Genomic DNA, 21,168 nt, shown 5'->3' on the forward strand with positions numbered 1-21,168 from the left:
GTTATGGTTACACTCTTGGGGTGTTTCTTTTCTGTCGGCTATTGCTGGCGTTGTGCATGCCAGGGCGTGCGGTGTATTATTATTGGTTGCGTTGACACACAGGTTGTTACCTATTCTCTCAGCATATGGCTGTATGTTTTTCATACCGTGGGCTGGTATTCAGTTGAATGCCATGCTTTGCGGTATGTTCGTGGTGTGAGCTGGTATAACACTCACTGTGTTAAATAAAAAAAAAAAAAATTATTTCCTCGAAATGTCCGTCTCTCCTGGGCACAGTTTTCTAACTGAGTCTGGAGAAGGGGCATAGAGCGAGGAGCCAGTTCACACCCAGTTTAAGTCTTTATATTGTGCCCAAGCTCCTGCAGATCCGTCTGTACCCCATGGTCCTTTTGGAGTCCCCAGCATCCTCTACGGACTAGGAGAAAAGGATTTACCGGTAGGTATTAAAATCCTATTTTTTAAAGTTTCCTTACACTCATTGGACCTCACTGTGTAGAGATATGTGGAAGATGATGTATACTAACTTGTTTCACTGCTGTACTAAACACATAGCGGTTTCTTTCATCCAAATGTGCATTCAACATACACAGAAAACTCTCATGGTGTAGTAAATTTAAATAAACACACATTTATTCTCAAAAAAACAATATAAAAGAGGGCATATTCCTAAACTCCGTACCAGATGGATGTTATAAGGAGCAAAACACAACGAACATGCAGATGGACCCCTGGTAAATGTGCTGCGCGCGCTGTTTTGACTCCAGGGTTAGGAAGGATGGAAGTTCCCCAGTCACTCTCCCGACATATTTTGACACCACCGGGTGTCTTTTTCAAGGTGGAGTGACTGGTAAGTATGGAGGGGTTTGAATACCTCCGCACCAGAAGTACCAGAAAAAACGGGTGTCAAACTAGTTTATAAATCCATTTATATAGATAACTTTATACGTTTTTCTCTGACGTCCTAGTGGATGCTGGGAACTCCGTAAGGACCATGGGGAATAGCGGTTCCGCAGGAGACAGGGCACATCTAAAGAAAGCTTTAGGATCACCTGGTGTGCACTGGCTCCTCCCCCTATGACCCTCCTCCAAGCCTCAGTTAGATTTTCTGTGCCCGACGAGAAGGGTGCACACTAGGGGCTCTCCTGAGCTCTTTGTGAAAGTTTTAGTTTAGGTTTATTATTTTCAGTGAGACCTGCTGGCAACAGGCTCACTGCATCGGGGGACTAAGGGGAGAAGAAGCGAACTCACCTGCGTGCAGAGTGGATTGGGCTTCTTAGGCTACTGGACATTAGCTCCAGAGGGACGATCACAGGTTCAGCCTGGATGGGTCACCGGAGCCGCGCCGCCGGCCCCCTTACAGAGCCAGAAGAGCGAAGAGGTCCGGAAAAATCGGCGGCAGAAGACTTTCCTGTCTTCAGATAAAGGTAGGCGCACAGCACCGCAGCTGTGCGCCATTGCTCTCAGCACACTTCACACTCCGGTCACTGAGGGTGCAGGGCGCTGGGGGGGCAGCGCCCTGAGACGCAATAAATCGATAGAAAACCTTTTATGGCTAAAATAAATGCATCACATATAACTCCTGGGCTATATGGATGCATTTAACCCCTGCCAAAACATACAAGAAAACGGATGATAAGGAGCCTATCTCCTCAGCACACTGGCGCCATTTTCCCTCACAGCTCAGTTGGAGGGAAGCTCCCTGGCTCTCTCCTGCAGTCACTACACTACAGAAAAGGGTTAAAAAAGAGAGGGGGGCACAAATTAGGCGCAGTATAAACAATACAGCAGCTATAAAGGGAAAAACACTTATATAAGGTTATCCCTGTAGATATATAGCGCTCTGGTGTGTGCTGGCAAACTCTCCCTCTGTCTCCCCAAAGGGCTAGTGGGGTCCTGTCCTCTATCAGAGCATTCCCTGTGTGTGTGCTGTGTGTCGGTACGTTTGTGTCGACATGTATGAGGAGAAAAATGATGAGGAGACGGAGTAGAGTGTCTGTAATAGTGTTGTCACCCCCTGGGGGGTCGACACCTGAGTGGATGTACTGTTGAAATTGCGTGACAGTGTCAGCTTTGTATAAAAGACAGTGGTTGACATGAGACAGCCGGCTACTCAGCTTGTGCATGTCCAGACGTCTCATACAGGGGCTCTAAAGCGCCCGTTACCTCAGATACAGACGCCGACACGGATACTGACTCCTGTGTCGACGGTGAAGAGACAACCGTGATTTCCAATAGGGCCACACATTGCATGATTGAGGCAATGGAAAAAGTTTACACTCTTCTGATAATATAAATACCACCAAAAAAAGGGGTATTATGTTTGGTGAGGAAAAACTTCCTGTAGTTTTCCTGAATCTGAGAAATAAAATGAGGTGTGATGATGCGTGGGTTTCCCCCCGATAACAATTGATAATTTCTAAAAAGTTATTGGCAGTATACCTTTTCCCGCCAGAGGTTAGGGTGCGTTGGGAAACACCCCCTAGGAGGGATAAGGCGCTCACACGCTTGTAAGAACAAGGGCTCTACCCTCTCTTGAGATGGCCGCCCTTAGGGATCCTGCTGATAGAAAGCAGGAGGGTATCCTAAAATGTATTTACACACATACTGGTGTTATACTGCGACCAGCAATCGCCTCAGCCTGGAGGTGCAGTGCTGGGTTGGCGTGGTCGGATTCCCTGACTGGAAATTTGATATCCTAGATAAGGACAGTATATTATTGCCTATAGAGCAATTAAAAGATGCATTTCTATATATGCATGATGCACAGCGGAATATTTGCCGACTGGCATCAAGTATAAGTGCGTTGTCCAATTATACCAGTAAAGTGGTCAGGTGATGCGGATTCCAAACGGCATTTGGAAGTATTGCCTTAAAAAAGGGGATGTACCCCAGGTCGCCTCTCAAAATAAGACGCCGTATTATCAGACGCAGTCCTTGTTGGCAAGCGGACAAAAGGGTTCCTCTTTTCTGCTCGTGACAGAGGGAGAGGAAAATGGCTGCAGAGATCAGCCAGTTCCCAGGAACAGAAACCCTTTTCCGCCTCTGCCAAGCTCTCAGTATGACGCTAGGGCTTTACAAGTTCAGGCACGGTGGGGGCCCGTTCTCAATGAATTTCAGTGCGCAGTGGGCTCACTCGCAAGTAGACCCCTGGATCCTTCAGGTAATATTTCAGGGGTACAAATTGGAATTCGAGACGTATTCCCCTCGCCGTTTCCAAAAGTCTGTTTTACCGACGTCTCCCGCTGACAGGGAGGCAGTTTTGGAAGTCATTCACAAGCTGTATTCCCAGCAGGTGATAATTAAGGTACCCCTCCTGCAACAGGGAACGGGGTATTATTCCACACTTTTGTGGTACCGAAGCCAGACGGCTCGGTGAGACCGATTTTAAAATCTAAAATCTTTAAACACTTACATACAGAGGTTCAAATTCAAAATTGAGTCACTCAGAGCAGTGATTGCAAACCTGGAAGAAGGGGACTACATGATGTCTCGGGACATCAAGAATGCTTACCTTCATGTCAAAATTTACCCATCTCACCAAGGGTATCTCAGGTTATGGTACAGAACTGTCACTATCAGTTCAGACGCTGCCGTAGGGATGGTCCACGGCACCCCGGGTCTTTACTGAAGTAATGACCGTAATGATGATATTCCTTCGAAGGAAGGGAATTTTAGTTATCCCTTACTTGGACGATTCCCTGATAAGGGTGAGATCCAGGGAACAGTTGGAGATCGGTGTAGCACTATCTCAGGTAGTGTTGCGGCAGCACGATTGGATTCTCAATATTCCAAAATCGCAGCTGGTTCCGACGACTTGTCTTCTGTTCCTAGGGATGATCCTGGACACAGTCCAGAAAGAAGGTGTTTCTCCCGGAGGAGAAAGCCAGGGAGTTATCCGAGCTAGTCAGGAACCTCCTAAAACCGAACCAAGTCTCAGTGCATCAATGCACAAGGGTTCTGGGTAAAAATGGTGGCTTCCTACGAAGCAATCCCATTCGGCAGATTCCACGCAAGACTTTCCAGTGGAACCTACTGGACAAATGGTCCGGGTCGCATCTTCAGATGCTTCAGCGGATAACCCTGTCACCAGGGACAAGGGTATCCCTCCTGTGGTGGTTGCAGAGTGCTCATCTTCTAGAGGGCCGCAGATTCGGCATTCGGGACTGGGTCCTGGTGGCCACGGATGCCAGCCTGCGAGGCTGGGGAGCAGTCACACAGGGAAGGAATATCCAGGGCTTATGGTCAAGCCTGGAGACATCACTTCACATAAATGTCCTGAAGCTAAGGGCCATTTACAATGCTCTAAGCTTAGCAAGACCTCTGCTTCAAGGTCAGCCGGTGTTGATCCAGTCAGACAACATTACGGCAGTCACCCACGTAAACAGACAGGGTGCCACAAGAAGCAGGAGGGCAATGGCAGAAGCTGCAAGGATTCTTCGCGGGGCGAAAAACCATGTGATAGTACTGTCAGCAGTTTTCATTCCGGGAGTGGACAACTGGGAAGCAGTTTTCCTCAGCACGACCTCCACCCGGGAGAGTAAGGACTTCACCCAGAAGTCTTCCACATGATTATAAACCGTTGGGAAAAACTCGACAGGTATTGCGCCACGTCAAGGGACCCTCAGGCAATAGCTGTAGATGCTCTGGTAACACCGTGGGTGTACCAATCAGTGTATGGGTTCCCTCCTCTGCCTCTCATACCCAAGGTACTGAGATTGATAAGATGGAGAGGAGTAAGCACTATATTAGTGGCTCCGGATTGGCCAAAAAGGAATTGGTAACCGGAACTTCAAGAGATGCTCACGGAGGATCCGTAGCCTCTACCTCTAAGAAGGGACCTGCTCCAGCAAGGACCTTATCTGTTCCAAGACTTACTGCGGCTGCGTTGACGGCATGGCGGTTGAACGCCGGATCCTGAATGAAAAAGGCATTCCGGATGAAGTCATCCCTATCCTGATCAAAGCCAGGAAGGATGTAACCGCAAAACATTATCACCGCATTTGGCGAAAATATGTTGCGTGGTGCGAGGCCAGTAAGGCCCGACGGAGGAAATTCAACTGGGTCAATTCCTACATTTCCTGCAAACAAGAGTGTCTATGGGCCTGAAATTGGGGTCCATTAAGGTTCAAATTTCGGCTCTGTCAATTTTCTTCCAAAAAAGAACTAGCTTCAGTCCCTGAAGTTCAGACATTTGTTAAAGGGGTACTGCATATACAGCCTCCTTTTGTGCCTTCAGTGGCACTTTTGGGATCTCCAGGTGGTTTTTGGGTTCCAAAAGTCACATTGGTTTGACCCACTTAAATCTGTGGAGTTAAAATATCTCACAGAAAAAGTGGTCATGCTGTTGGCTCTGGCCTGGGCCAGGCGCGTGTCAGAATTGGTGGCTTTATCCTGTAAAAGCCCTTATCTGATTTTCCATTCGGACAGGGCGGAATTGAGGACTCGTCCTTAGTTTCTCCCTAAGGTGGTTTCAGCGTTCACCTGAACCAAACCTATTGTGGTGCCTGCGGCTACTAGGGACTTGGAGGACTCCAAGTTGCTAGACTTTGTCAGGACCCAAAAAATATATGTTTCCAGGACGACTGGAGTCAGGAAATCTGACTCGCTGTTTATCCTCTATGCACCCAACTAGCTGGGTGCTCCTGCTTCTAAGCAGACTATTGCTCGTTGGATTTGTAGTACAATTCAGCTTGCACATTCTGTGGCAGGCCTGCCACAGCCAAAAATCTGTAAATGCCCACTCCACAAGGAAGGTGGGCTCATCTTGGGCAGCTGCCCGAGGGGGCTCGGCTTTACAACTTTGCCGAGCAGTTACTTGGTCAGGAGCAAATACGTTTGTAAAATTCTACAAATTTGATACCCTGGCTGAGGAGGACCGGGAGTTCTCTCATTGGGTGCTGCAGAGTCATCCGCACTCTCCCGCCCGTTTGGGAGCTTTGGTATAATCCCCATGGTCCTTACGGAGTTCCCAGCATCCACTAGGACGTCAGAGAAAATAAGAATTTACTTACCGATAATTCTATTTCTCGTAGTCCGTAGTGGATGCTGGGCGCCCATCCCAAGTGCGGATTGTCTGCAATACTGGTACATAATTATTGTTACCAAAAAATTTGGGTTATTGTTGTATTGAGCCATCTTTTCTAGAGGCTTCTCTATTATCATGCTGTTAACTGGGTTCAGATCACAAGTTGTACAGTGTGATTAGTGTGGCTGGTATGAGTCTTACCCGGGATTCAAAATCCTTCCTTATTGTGTACGCTCGTCCGGGCACAGTATCCTAACTGAGGCTTGGAGGAGGGTCATAGGGGGAGGAGCCAGTGCACACCAGGTGATCCTAAAGCTTTCTTTAGATGTGCCCTGTCTCCTGCGGAGCCGCTATTCCCCATGGTCCTTACGGAGTTCCCAGCATCCACTACGGACTACGAGAAATAGAATTATCGGTAAGTAAATTCTTATTTTTTTTTAAACAAGGAAGAGTCCTAGACACATTGCGCATCCCCTCTGTATCTCAAACACCACTCACACGGGATTGAGTGTAGTGGTGCCTGGGAAATGTGGTACGCTGCCCTGTATGTTCGTGTCCCTTTACTTGCGGTCAGTACAGTTATTTGGGGCATATGACTCGCTTCTAACGCGTGTGTCACTATCGATAGTTGTTCGGGTCATGTGACCACATCTGACCTGTGCTTCACGCAATTGACTTTGATCTGTTTATGTGTTGTCATAACAACTCGCCAGCACATATAAACGAATTCCGGACTTAGATAAAGGTTATTATATTCATTCATATACATAATAGCCAATATACATTAAAATTAACAGCACATATGACCTGAAAAATAATAAATCCATGAAGGATGATCTATTTACACATAAGCTTGTGCCCAAACTTATGTGTACATTAATCAACCTTAATGGTTTTATTGTTTTTTGCTTAATGTTATTTTTAATGTGTATCGGCTATTATGTATATGACTGAATATAACCTCTAGCTAAGTCTGGAATCCTGTCATATATGCTGTTAAGTTTAATGTGAACAATTTATCGTTACAAATCGCCTCGTAGCGATAAAATGTCTGTAATATTGCGTAGTCTGTACCCAGCTTTAGAAGAGCATTTTTGTCAATGGTAGGTCTTGAAACCGTTTATACACATCACGGAGAGTTAGTACTGCAGTATATAGGTTATATTGACTTATTTAGGAATACCTTGATGTCCGTGAGTTATCTGGATGAATACATGGTCACTTTATAGATTTGTTTAATGGGCTCGTGCATTGGTGTTGCAGAATGATATGCTCAGGTTTTTTTTTTAATCAATTTTGATATTTAAAAACCAAAATGAGACAAAAGGATGTTTAATACAATTAAAATACCCCTTGGGAGGGAGCAACTAATATCTATTTGGTCATTTCCTGAGGCCAATACTTTAAGACTGTATCCTAATAACTGATCATATTCAGCTAGACGCTTTATAAGTTAGCCTTGCAGACAATAAGCATGTGATGAGTTATAGGCACTATCATACAGACTTCTACATACTTGAACAAAAATACTAAATAAACTGGTTATCCACTGTTGTCTGTAGCAGTGTTTCTTTTTTTTTTTAGGCTGAGATTGCTAATAAACTCAGAAACCTTAATAAATTCCATTTCTGCACACCTCTGCATATTGTTTTTGTTTCATTCATACCATAATAAGTTCATTATCCTTTATATTAGCAGCTGATTGCAAGTATTCCTTTAAATTTAGTAATTTTATATTGAGTTTTAATCATTTGTCTGTGTTGCAGGCTTCCTGCATACTGCAGCTCATCAAATATATACTGAAGCTACAAGCAAAGGAGGTCCCTGTTGCCGAGGAGGTTATGGCACTGTTTGCTGGTGAACTGAACCCGGTTGCACCAAAAGCTCAGAAAAAAGTCCCTGTTCCTGAAGGGTATGTTGCGGAAAAGTGTATAATCTTTGTTTAATTGCCCTTAACTACATTTAGTAGATGAGCAAAAGCAAATGTACACGTACTGTATGATTTAAAAAAAAAAAAAAAGTTCAGGACAATTATTTTTTTTGTATTGCTTCTGATTTAAAAGGGGTTGATTTTTGTTACTTTCATATGAATTGTTTCTGCTGCGGGGTACACTGGGCTCCACAAGGATAGACATAGGGGTGTAGAGTAGGATCTTGATCCGAGGCACCAACCTGCTCAAATAGCTTTGACAGTTTCCAAGATGCATAGAGCCACCTCCTCTATAATCCCGCCTCCCTGCACAGGAGCTCAGTTTTCTAGTTGGTGCCGCAGATAGCAGGCACATAACAGAGGGGCTGCTCTGGGCAGCCCTAAGAAGAGCTTTTTTGAGAAGAAAAGTGAAGACTTCAAGGGCTGCAGCAGTGTGTACATGTCTAGTGACATTCACTGCTGCAGCTCCATCTCTCCCCAGCGGCGCTGTACACTCCCGCGCCCTGGTTGCCGGGTACCTACAGCAGGAGGCTCCGGTTTTCTTCTGGTCAGGCACACACGACGGGGGCTCTCCGGGATCGCGTGGCCGCGCTTTGGGAGGTGGTGAGTGGGTCCCGTTCACGGGACCCGTACTTTATCGCGATCCGGCGCGGTCGGTGGACACTGTGGCAGTACAGGCGATCCCACTAGATCACCAGGGCATGGGTGTAGGTCAGGTTTTCCCTTAAAACCTTTTTCTCTGACGTCCTAGTGGATGCTGGGACTCCGTAAGGACCATGGGGAATAGCGGCTCCGCAGGAGACAGGGCACAAGAATAAAAGCTTTAGGATCAGGTGGTGTGCACTGGCTCCTCCCCCTATGACCCTCCTCCAAGCCTCAGTTAGATTTTTGTGCCCGAACGAGAAGGGTGCAGGCTAGGTGGCTCTCCTGAGCTGCTTAGAATAAAAGTATATTTTAGGTTTTTTATTTTCAGTGAGTCCTGCTGGCAACAGGCTCACTGCATCGTGGGACTAAGGGGAGAAGAAACGGACTCACCTGCGTGCAGAGTGGATCGGGTTTCTTAGGCTACTGGACATTAGCTCCAGAGGGACGATCACAGGTTCAGCCTGGATGGGTCCCGGAGCCGCGCCGCCGGCCCCCTTACAGAGCCAGAAGAGCGAAGAGGTCCGGTGAAATCGGCGGCAGAAGACGATCCTGTCTTCAGACTAAGGTAGCGCACAGCACTGCAGCTGTGCGCCATTGCTCTCAGCACACTTCACACTCCGGTCACTGAGGGTGCAGGGCGCTGGGGGGGAGCGCCCTGAGACGCAATATAACAGATAATACCTTAGGTTGGCTAAAGAATACATCACATATAGCTCTTGGGCTATATGGATGTATTTTAACCCCTGCCATTTTTTACAGAAAAAGCGGGAGATAAGGACGTCGTGAAGGGGCGGAGCCTATCTCCTCAGCACACAAGCGCCATTTTCCCTCACAGCTCCGCTGGAAGGACGGCTCCCTGACTCTACCCTGCAGACTTGCTACTGAATCAGGGTAAAAAAGAGAAGGGGGGGCACTATTGGCAGCTAAAAACTATATAAACAGCAGCTATAAGGGAATAACACTTATATAAGGTTATCCCTGTATATATATATATATATAGCGCTTGGTGTGTGCTGGCAGACTCTCCCTCTGTCTCTCCAAAGGGCTTGTGGGGTCCTGTCCTCTATCAGAGCATTCCCGGTGTGTGTGCTGTGTGTCGGTACGTGTGTGTCGACATGTATGAGGAGGAAAATGATGTGGAGGCGGAGCAATTGCCTGGGTTAGTGATGTCACCTCCTAGGGAGTCGACACCTGACTGGATGATCGTATTTAAAGAATTAAGTGATAATGTCAGCACTTTGCAAAGAACGGTTTATGACATGAGACAGCCGGCAAATCAATTAGTGCCTGTCCAGGCGTCTCAGACACCGTCAGGGGCCCTAAAACGCCCGTTACCTCAGTGGGTCGACACAGACCCAGACACAGATACTGAGTCTAGTGTCGACGGTGAGGAGACAAACGTAATGTCCAGTAGGGCCACACGTTACATGATCACGGCAATGAAGGAAGCATTGAACATTTCTGACACTACAAGTACCACAAAGAAGGGTATTATGTGGGGTGTGAAAAAACTACCAATAGTTTTCCCTGAGTCAGATGAGTTAAATGAGGTGTGTGATAAAGCGTGGGTTTCCCCCGACAAAAAACTGCTAATTTCTAAAAAATTATTGGCACTATATCCTTTCCCGTTAGAGGTTAGGACACGTTGGGAAACACCCCCTAGGGTAGATAAGGCGCTCACACGTTTATCTAAACAAGTAGCGTTACCGTCTCCTGATACGGCCACCCTCAAAGAACCAGCAGATAGAAGGCTGGAAAATATTCTTAAAAGTATATACACACATACTGGTGTTATACTGCGACCAGCAATCGCTTCAGCCTGGATGTGCAGTGCTGGCGTCGCGTGGTCGGATTCCCTGACTGAAAATATTGATACCCTGGATAGGGACAATATACTGTTAACTATAGAGCATTTGAAGGATGCATTACTATATATGCGTGATGCACAGAGGGATATTTGCACCCTGGCATCAAGAGTAAGTGCTATGTCCATTTCTGCCAGAAGAGCGTTATGGACGCGACAGTGGTCAGGCGATGCGGATTCCAAACGACATATGGAAGTATTGCCGTATAAAGGGGAGGAGTTATTTGGGGCTGGTCTATCGGACCTGGTGGCCACGGCAACGGCTGGAAAATCCACCTTTTTACCCCAGGTCACTTCACATCAGCAGAAAAAGACACCGTCTTTTCAAACTCAGTCCTTTCGTTCCCATAAGTACAAGCGAGCTAAAGGCCATTCCTTCCTGCCCCGGGGCAGAGGAAGGGGAAAAAGACTGCACCATGCAGCCGCTTCCCAGGAGCAGAAGCCCTCCCCTGCTTCTGCCAAGTCTTCAGCATGACGCTGGGGCTTTACAAGCAGACTCAGACATGGTGGGGGCCCGTCTCAAGAATTTCATCGCGCAGTGGGCTCACTCGCAAGTGGACCCCTGGATTCTACAGGTGGTATCGCAGGGGTACAAACTGGAATTCGAGGCGTTTCCCCCTCGCCGGTTCCTGAAGTCTGCTCTACCAAAGTCTCCCTCCGACAGGGAGGCAGTTTTGGAAGCCATTCACAAGCTGTATTCCCAGCAGGTGATAATCAAGGTACCCCTCCTACAACAGGGAAAGGGGTATTATTCCACGCAGTTTGTGGTACCGAAGCCGGACGGCTCGGTGAGACCAATTTTAAATCTGAAATCCCTGAACACTTACATAAAGAGGTTCAAATTCAAGATGGAATCACTCAGAGCGGTGATAGCAAACCTGGAAGAAGGGGACTATATGGTGTCTCTGGACATCAAGGATGCTTATCTTCACGTCCCAATCTACCCGTCTCACCAAGGGTACCTCAGGTTTGTAGTACAAAACTGTCATTATCAGTTTCAGACGCTGCCGTTTGGGTTGTCCACGGCACCTCGGGTCTTTACCAAGGTAATGGCCGAAATGATGATTCTTCTTCGAAGAAAAGGCATCTTAATTATCCCTTACTTGGACGATCTCCTGATAAGGGCAAGGTCCAGGGAACAGTTAGAAGTCGGAGTAGCACTATCTCAGGTAGTGTTACGTCAGCACGGGTGGATCCTAAATATTCCAAAATCGCAGCTGATTCCAACGACACGTCTACTGTTCCTAGGAATGATTCTGGACACAGTCCAGAAAAAGGTGTTTCTCCCGGAGGAGAAGGCCAGGGAGTTATCCGAGCTAGTCAGGAACCTCCTAAAACCAGGCCAGGTGTCAGTGCATCAGTGCACGAGGGTCCTGGGAAAAATGGTGGCTTCTTACGAAGCAATTCCATTCGGAAGATTCCATGCAAGAACATTTCAGTGGGATCTACTGGACAAATGGTCCGGATCGCATCTTCAGATGCATCAGCGGATAACCCTGTCGACAAGGACAAGGGTGTCTCTTCTGTGGTGGCTGCAGAGTGCTCATCTACTAGAGGGCCGCAGATTTGGCATTCAGGATTGGGTCCTGGTGACCACGGACGCCAGCCTGAGAGGCTGGGGGGCAGTCACACAGGGAAAAAATTTCCAGGGCTTGTGGTCAAGCATGGAAACATCTCTTCATATAAACATTCTGGAACTAAGGGCCATTTACAATGCCCTAAGTCAAGCGAAACCCCTGCTTCAGGGTCAGGCGGTATTGATCCAATCGGACAACATCACATCAGTCGCCCACGTAAACAGACAGGGCGGCACGAGAAGCAGGAGGGCAATGGCAGAAGCTGCAAGGATTCTTCGCTGGGCGGAAAATCATGTGATAGCTCTGTCAGCAGTGTTCATTCCGGGAGTGGACAACTGGGAAGCAGACTTCCTCAGCAGACACGACCTTCACCCGGGAGAGTGGGGACTTCACCCAGAAGTCTTCCACCTGATTGTAAACCGTTGGGAAAAACCAAAGGTGGACATGATGGCGTCACGTCTAAACAAAAAACTAGACAGATATTGCGCCAGGTCAAGGGACCCTCAGGCAATAGCGGTGGACGCTCTGGTGACACCGTGGGTGTACCAGTCAGTGTATGTGTTCCCTCCTCTGCCTCTCATACCAAAAGTACTGAGAATCATAAGAAGGAGAGGAGTAAGAACGATACTCGTGGTTCCGGATTGGCCAAGAAGGACTTGGTACCCGGAACTTCAAGAGATGCTCACGGAAGACCCGTGTCCTCTACCTCTAAGAAAGGACCTGCTCCAGCAGGGGCCTTGTCTGTTCCATGACTTACCGCGGCTGCGTTTGACGGCATGGCGGTTGAACGCCGGATTCTGAGGGAAAAAGGCATTCCAGATGAAATCATCCCTACCCTGGTCAAAGCCAGGAAGGATGTAACCGCAAAACATTATCACCGCATTTGGCGAAAATATGTTGCGTAGTGTGAGGCCAAGAAGGCCCCTACAGAGGAATTTCAACTGGGTCGTTTCCTCCATTTCCTGCAAACAGGACTGTCTATGGGCCTAAAATTAGGGTCCATTAAGGTTCAAATTTCGGCCCTGTCGATTTTCTTCCAGAAAGAACTGGCTTCAGTACCTGAAGTTCAGACATTTGTAAAAGGGGTACTGCATATACAACCTCCTTTTGTGCCTCCAGTGGCACCTTGGGATCTCAATGTTGTTTTGAGGTTCCTTAAGTCACATTGGTTTGAACCACTCACCACTGTGGACTTAAAATATCTCACATGGAAGGTGACGATGCTGTTAGCCCTGGCTTCAGCCAGGCGTGTGTCAGAATTGGCGGCTTTATCATATAAAAGCCCTTACTTAATTTTTCATTCTGACAGGGCAGAATTGAGGACTTGTCCTCAATTTCTCCCTAAGGTGGTTTCTGCTTTTCACATGAACCAACCTATTGTGGTGCCTGCGGCTACTAGGGACTTGGAGGACTCCAAGTTACTTGACGTTGTCAGGGCCCTGAAAATATATGTTTCCAGGACGGCTGGAGTCAGAAAGTCTGACTCGCTGTTTATCCTGTATGCACCCAACAAGCTGGGTGCTCCTGCTTCTAAGCAGACTATTGCTCGTTGGATTTGTAGTACAATTCAGCTTGCACATTCTGTGGCAGGCCTGCCACAGCCAAAATCTGTAAAAGCCCATTCCACAAGGAAAGTGGGCTCATCTTGGGCGGCTGCCCGAGGGGTCTCGGCTTTACAACTTTGCCGAGCAGCTACTTGGTCAGGGGCAAACACGTTTGCTAAATTCTACAAATTTGATACCCTGGCTGAGGAGGACCTGGAGTTCTCTCATTCGGTGCTGCAGAGTCATCCGCACTCTCCCGCCCGTTTGGGAGCTTTGGTATAATCCCCATGGTCCTTACGGAGTCCCAGCATCCACTAGGACGTCAGAGAAAATAAGATTTTACTTACCGATAAATCTATTTCTCGTAGTCCGTAGTGGATGCTGGGCGCCCATCCCAAGTGCGGATTGTCTGCAATACTTGTACATAGTTATTGTTAACTAAATCGGGTTATTGTTGTTGTGAGCCATCTTTTCAGAGGCTCCTTCGTTGTTATCATACTGTTAACTGGGTTCAGATCACAAGTTGTATGGTGTGATTGGTGTGGCTGGTATGAGTCTTACCCGGGATTCAATATCCTTCCTTATTATGTACGCTCGTCCGGGCACAGTATCCTAACTGAGGCTTGGAGGAGGGTCATAGGGGGAGGAGACAGTGCACACCACCTGATCCTAAAGCTTTTATTCTTGTGCCCTGTCTCCTGCGGAGCCGCTATTCCCCATGGTCCTTACGGAGTCCCAGCATCCACTACGGACTACGAGAAATAGATTTATCGGTAAGTAAAATTTTATTTTGTGTGTAGCTCGCAGTATCTGGTGGTTTTGCCAGCAGAGGGGATAAGGCTTAGACCTGGAGCCCCTCCCCCAGCCCCATGGCGCCATTTCCAGCAAATGTTCCCGTCCTGGAGCTGCATATCTATCTCTCCCTCGCTCCCTGTCAGTGTTTGGGCGCCATTTCTCTCAGCTACACTGTTCCTGGGACTGCTTGGGCAAATCCTCCTTTGTAAAGCCGCCTGGTTGTCAGCGCAGTGACTTTACATGACACTTAAGTATTCTACATGTCAGTTAGACAGTGTTAGTTAAGAAAGAGTGCATTTAGTCAGGGTTCTCTGGTACAAGTACCCTGTGATATACATCCAGTTCTTACTGTGCAGTGTTAGATCTATTGACTACATAGCTATATATATATATATATATATATATATATAAAAGCTGGTCCAGTGCAGTATTATTGTTAGTAATAAACTCTGCATTGTATAACTGTGACTATATGTGTGTGCATTAGCTTGCCGAGTGGTTTCCATTTCGTGTCTCTCACTCAACTTGCTATCCCTATATTCTATAACCTGAGGGGGCTTGGTGCGTCAGGTTTTAAAAGTATATAGGATTTTCACAGGATATACTTTAATACGTATTTTCTCTGTGACTTTAGTCACCATATCTCTCCTGTATCTCTGCTTGTGCTGACTACACTGCGCAGGGGTTTGGGCAAGAGGTATTGTGCTGCTGACAATTGTACTGTGTTACATGATACTGCAAATTATATCATGTCTGCTTCTGAAGGTAACGGTTCTGGGGCTGAACACACTGCCGGTGTTGCTGAAGCCACAGATCCCTATGAGGATAATATAGCAGCTGTGGGCTCTGTTTCTGGGGGCTCCTTGCCCCCCAGTGGGACTGTGGCAACGGGGGTACATAATGACCCACCGTGGGCTACTTTCTCCATGCTTCTACATACGCTAGTTACTAAACTAACACCCCCTATGGGACCTCCCATGCTGGTGTAACCGTATGTGGTCTCCGCAGCTAACCCGCCGTGGGCGGATAATTTGTCTGCTCAATTGAAGAAGTTGAACCAGTCCTTGACTACTAAAAAGTCTGACCCTCGCTCGCCTAAGAACAATGGGTCCTCTAAGCGAGCTCTTACCTCCTCACAATCCACTGCTGTCACTGACACCTCGTCTGAAGATGGCGCTTACACTGACCCCACAGATTCTGACACAGATACTGCTGATGGGGAGGGTAGTTCACATGTGTATGTTCCTGATCTTTTGGAGGCTATTAAGTTGATTTTACAGATTACGGATGATTCCGAGCCATCCGCCCCTCCTAAGAAACCAGATAGGTTCAAGCGTCAGAAGGTGGTTAAACAAGTTTCTCTAACGTCCTAGTGGATGCTGGGGACTCCGTAAGGACCATGGGGAATAGACGGGCTCCGCAGGAGACATGGGCACTTTAAGAAACAATTTAGACTCTGGTGTGCTCTGGCTCCTCCCTCTGTCCCTCCTCCAGACCTCAGTTTGAATCTGTGCCCGGACGAACTGGGTGCTGTTCAGTGAGCTCTCCTGAGCTTGCTGTAAGAAAGTATTTTGTAAGGTTTTTTATTTTCAGGGAGCTCTGCTGGCAACAGACTCCCTGCATCGTGGGACAGAGGGGAGAGAAGCAGCCCTACTCTCTGAAGCTAGGTCCTGCTTCTTAGGCTACTGGACACCATTAGCTCCAGAGGGATCGTACACAGGATCTCACCCTCGTCGTCCGATCCCGGTGCCGCCGCGCCGCCGTCCCCCTCGCAGAGCCGGAAGACAGAAGCCGGGTGAGTATGAGAAGCAAAGAAGACTTCGAAATCAGCGGCAGAAGACTCCTTTCTTCACATGAGGTAACGCACAGCACTGCAGCTGTGCGCCATTGCTCCATACACACCTCACATACTCCGGTCACTGTAAGGGTGCAGGGCGCAGGGGCGGGCGCCCTGGGCAGCAAATGGACCTCTGTTGGCAAAAGTAAGCATATATACAGTTGAGCACTGTATATATGTATGAGCTCCCGCCATAAAGATATGTATTTTAGCGAAACAGAAGCCCGCCGTCGAGGGGGCGGGGCTTCTCCCTCAGCACTCACCAGCACCATTTTTTCTCCACAGCTCCGCTGAGAAGAAGCTCCCCATGCTCTCCCCTGCAGATCACGGTAGAAAAAGGGTAAAAAGAGAGGGGGGGCACATAATTAGGCGCTAAAAACACAAATACAGCAGCTACTGGGTTAACATTAAGTTACTGTGTTATTCCTGGGTTATATAGCGCTGGGGTGTGTGCTGGCATACTCTCTCTCTGTCTCACCAAAGGGCCTTGTGGGGGAACTGTCTTCAAAAAGGGCATTCCCTGTGTGTGTGGTGTGTCGGTACGCTTGTGTCGACATGTCTGATGAGGAAGGCTATGTGGAAGCAGAGCGGGAGCAAATGAATGTGGTGTCTCCGCCGACAGCGCCGACACCTGATTGGATGGATATGTGGAAGATTTTAAATGATAATGTTACTTCCTTGCATAAAAGGTTACCCTGAAGTCCATTTATACACATTCAGGTACCTTACTGAGGCTGGCAATCGCGTCGGCTTGGGTGTGTAGTGCTGTAGCAGCTTGGACGGATACCTTATCTGAGGAACTTGATACCTTAGACAAGGATACTATATTAATGACCCTGGGGCATATTAAAGACGCTGTCCTTTATATGAGAGATGCTCAGAGAGACATTAGCCTACTAGGTTCTAGAATAAATGCTATGTCGATGTCTGCCAGAATGGTCCTGTGGACTCTGCAATGGACAGGTGATGCCGACTCAAAAAGGCACATGGAGGTTTTACCTTACAAGGGTGAGGAATTGTTTGGGGAGGGTCTCTCGGACCTGGTCTCCACAGCTACGGCTGGGAAGTCAAATTATTTGCCATATGTTTCCTCACAACCTAAGAAAGCACCGTATTACCAAATGCAGTCCTTTCGATCACAGAAAAACAAGAAAGTCCGAGGTGCGTCCTTTCTTGCCAGGGGCAAAGGAAAGAAGCTGAACAACACAGCTAGTTCCCAGTAACAGAAGTCCTCCCCGGCTTCCACTAAATCCACCGCATGACGATGGGGCTCCACAGGCGGAGCTAGGCCCGGTGGGGGCGCGTCTCCGAAATTTCAGCCACAAGTGGGTTCACTCACAGTTGGATCCCTGGGCAATAGATGTTGTGTCTCAGGGATACAAGCTGGAATTCGAAGAGATGCCCCCTCACCGATACCTCAAATCGGCCCTGCCAGCTTCCCCCTTAGAGAGGGAAATAGTGTTAACTGCAATTCACAAATTGTATCTTCAACAGGTGGTGGTCAAGGTTCCCCTCCTTCAACAAGGAAAGGGTTATTATTCGACCATGTTTGTGGTACCGAAACCGGACGGTTCGGTCAGACCCATATTGAATTTAAAATCCCTGAACGTGTACCTAAAAAGGTTCCAGTTCAAGATGAAATCGCTGAGAGCGGTCATTGCAAGCCTGGAAGGGGGGGATTTTATGGTGTCTCTGGACATAAAGGATGCATACCTTCATGTCCCCATTTATCCACCTCATCAGGCGTATCTCAGATTTGTGGTACAGGATTGTCATTACCAATTTCAGACGTTGCCGTTTGGTCTCTCCACGGCTCCGAGAATATTTACAAAGGTAATGGCGGAAATGATGGTACTCCTGCGGAAGCAAGGGGTCACAATTATCCCATACTTGGACGATCTCCTCATAAAAGCGAGGTCAAGAGAGCTGTTGCTGATCAGCGTAGCACGTTCTCTGGAAGTGTTACGGCAACACGGCTGGATTCTGAATATCCCAAAGTCGCAGTTGGTTCCTACGACTCGTCTGCCCTTCCTGGGCATGATTCTGGACACAGGCCAGAAAAGGGTTTATCTCCCGATAGAGAAGGTTCAGGAACTCATGACACTGGTCAGGGACCTATTAAAACCGAAACAGTTGTTAGTGCATCACTGCACTCGAGTCCTGGGATAGTTGGTGGCATCGTACGAGGCCATTCCCTTCGGCAGGTTCCATGCGAGGACCTTTCAATGGGACTTACTGGACAAATGGTCCGGATCACATCTTCAGATGCATCGGTTAATCACCCTATCCCCCATGGCCAGGGTATCTCTCCTGTGGTGGCTGCAGAGTGCTCACCTTCTCGAGGGCCGCAGATTCGGCATTCAGGACTGGGTCCTGGTGACCACGGATGCAAGCCTCCAAGGGTGGGGAGCAGTCACACAGGGAAGAAATTTCCAAGGGCTGTGGTCAAGTCAGGAGACTTGCCTTCACATCAACATCCTGGAACTAAGGGCCATTTACAGCACCCTACGTCAAGCAGAGGCCCTGCTTCGCGGTCAACCAGTTCTGTTTCAGTCAGACAACATCACCGCTGTGGCTCATGTAAACCGACAGGGCGGCACAAGGAGCAGGGTGGCGATGGCGGAAGCCACCAGAATTCTTCGCTGGGCGGAGAATCATGTAAGTGCACTGTCAGCAGTGTTCATCCCGGGGGTAGACAACTGGGAAGCAGACTTCCTCAGCAGGCACGACCTCCACCCGGTGGAGTGGGGCTTCATCAAGAAGTCTTCGCACAGCTTGCAAGTCGGTGGGAACTGCCTCAGGTGGACATGATGGCATCCCGCCTCAACAAGAAACTACAGAGGTATTGCGCCAGGTCAAGAGACCCTCAGGCGATAGCTGTAGACGCCCTGGTGACACCGTGGGTGTTCCAATCGGTCTATGTATTTCCTCCTCTTCCTCTCATACCCAAGGTGTTGAGAATCATAAGAAAAAGGGGAGTGAGAACAATACTCATTGTTCCGGATTGGCCAAGAAGGACTTGGTATCCAGATCTGCAAGAAATGCTCACAGAGGACCTGTGGCCTCTGCCTCTAAGACAGGACTTGTTGCAACAAGGGCCCTGTCTGTTCCAAGACTTACCGCGGCTGCGTTTGATGGCATGGCGATTGAACGCCGGATCCTAGCGGAAAAAGGCATTCCAGATGAGGTCATTCCTACGCTGATAAAGGCTAGGAAGGACGTGACAGCTCAACATTATCACCGTATATGGCGAATATATGTTGCTTGGTGTGAGGCCAGGAATTCCCCTACGGAGGAATTCCAGCTGGGCTGTTTACTTCACTTCCTACAGTCAGGAGTGACTTTGGGCCTGAAATTGGGTTCCATTAAGGTCCAGATTTCAGCCCTATCCATTTTCTTTCAAAAAGAGCTGGCTTCTCTACCTGAAGTTCAGACGTTTGTGAAGGGAGTGATGCGTATTTAGCCTCCTTTTGTGGCCCCGGTGGCACCTTGGGATCTTAACATGGTGTTGAGTTTCCTGAAATCCCACTGGTTTGAACCACTCAAAACGGTGGAATTGAAATTTCTCACGTGGAAGGTGGTCATGCTACTAGCATTGGCTTCGGCTAGGCGTGTGTCAGAATTAGCGGCTTTGTCACATAAAAGCCCCTATCTGGTTTTCCATGCGGATAGAGCAGAATTGTGGACCCGTCCACAATTTCTGCCAAAAGTGGTTTCATCCTTTCATATAAACCAACCTATTGTGGTGCCTGTGGCTACTGCTGACTTGGAGGATTCCAAGTTACTTGATGTGGTCAGGGCTTTGAAGGTTTATGTAGCCAGAACGGCTAGGGTCAGGAAAACGGAATCTTTGTTTATCCTGTATGCTTCCAACAAGCTTGGTGCTCCTGCTTCAAAGCAAACTATTGCTCGCTGGATCTGTAATACAATTCAGCAGGCTCATTCTGCGGCTGGATTGCCGCGGCCAAAATCAGTTAAGGCCCATTCCACTAGGAAGGTGGGCTCTTCTTGGGCGGCTGCCCGAGGGGTCTCGGCATTACAGCTGTGCCGAGCGGCTACTTGGTCAGGTTCAAACACTTTTGCAAAGTTCGACAAGTTTGATAGCCTGGCTGAGGAGGACCTTGTGTTTGCTCATTCGGTGCTGCAGAGTCATCCGCACTCTCAAGCCCGTTTGGGAGCTTTGGTATAATCCCCATGGTCCTTTACGGAGTCCCCAGCATCCACTAGGACGTTAGAGAAAATAAGATTTTACTTACCGGTAAATCTATTTCTCGTAGTCCGTAGTGGATGCTGGGCGCCCGTCCCAAGTGCGGACTTCTTCTGCAATACTTGTATATAGTTATTGCTGTAATAAGGGCTATGTTATTGTTGCATCAGTGTTGAACTGATGCTCTGTTGTTGTTCATACTGTTGACTGGATAAGTTTATCACAAGTTATACGGTGTGATTGGTGTGGCTGGTATGAGTCTTGCCCTGGATTTCCAAAATCCTTTCCTTGTACTGTCAGCTCTTCCGGGCACAGTTTCTCTAACTGAGGTCTGGAGGAGGGACATAGAGGGAGGAGCCAGAGCACACCAGAGTCTAAATTCTTTCTTAAAGTGCCCATGTCTCCTGCGGAGCCTGTCTATTCCCCATGGTGTTTACGGAGTCCCCAGCATCCACTACGGACTACGAGAAATAGATTTACCGGTAAGTAAAATCTTATTTTTACCTCACTCTGACCACTTAATGGATATACGTCAGGAACCCTGGGGAAACCCGGGAAAGAAGTTTGTTCCTCAAAAGAAGATGCTGGCTCGCTATCCCCTCGCGCCAGAGCTGTCTAAAAATTGCGAAACGCCTCCTCCAGTAGACTCACATGTGGCTAGGATGGTGGTTTCCTCAGCTCTACCTGTCACTACCGTCACGTCTCTAAAAGAGCCTACGGATAAACGTGTGGAGGGTTGTCTGA

General features: G+C 48.1%; 1 protein-coding gene across 3 annotated transcripts in view; it reads left to right on the forward strand.

Moving 5' to 3' along the window:
- AP3D1 (adaptor related protein complex 3 subunit delta 1) overlaps positions 1-21,168 on the forward strand; it is a 560,201-nt gene that overhangs the window by 246,530 nt on the left and 292,503 nt on the right. For all 3 annotated transcript variants that reach the window (XM_063914795.1, XM_063914794.1, XM_063914796.1), the window contains exon 16: positions 7,792-7,937. In XM_063914795.1, coding sequence (XP_063770865.1) covers positions 7,792-7,937 — 146 coding nt within the window. The remainder of the gene's footprint in view (positions 1-7,791; positions 7,938-21,168) is intronic.

This window comes from Pseudophryne corroboree, chromosome 1 (genome assembly GCF_028390025.1).
Source record: "Pseudophryne corroboree isolate aPseCor3 chromosome 1, aPseCor3.hap2, whole genome shotgun sequence".
NCBI lineage: Eukaryota > Metazoa > Chordata > Amphibia > Anura > Myobatrachidae > Pseudophryne > Pseudophryne corroboree.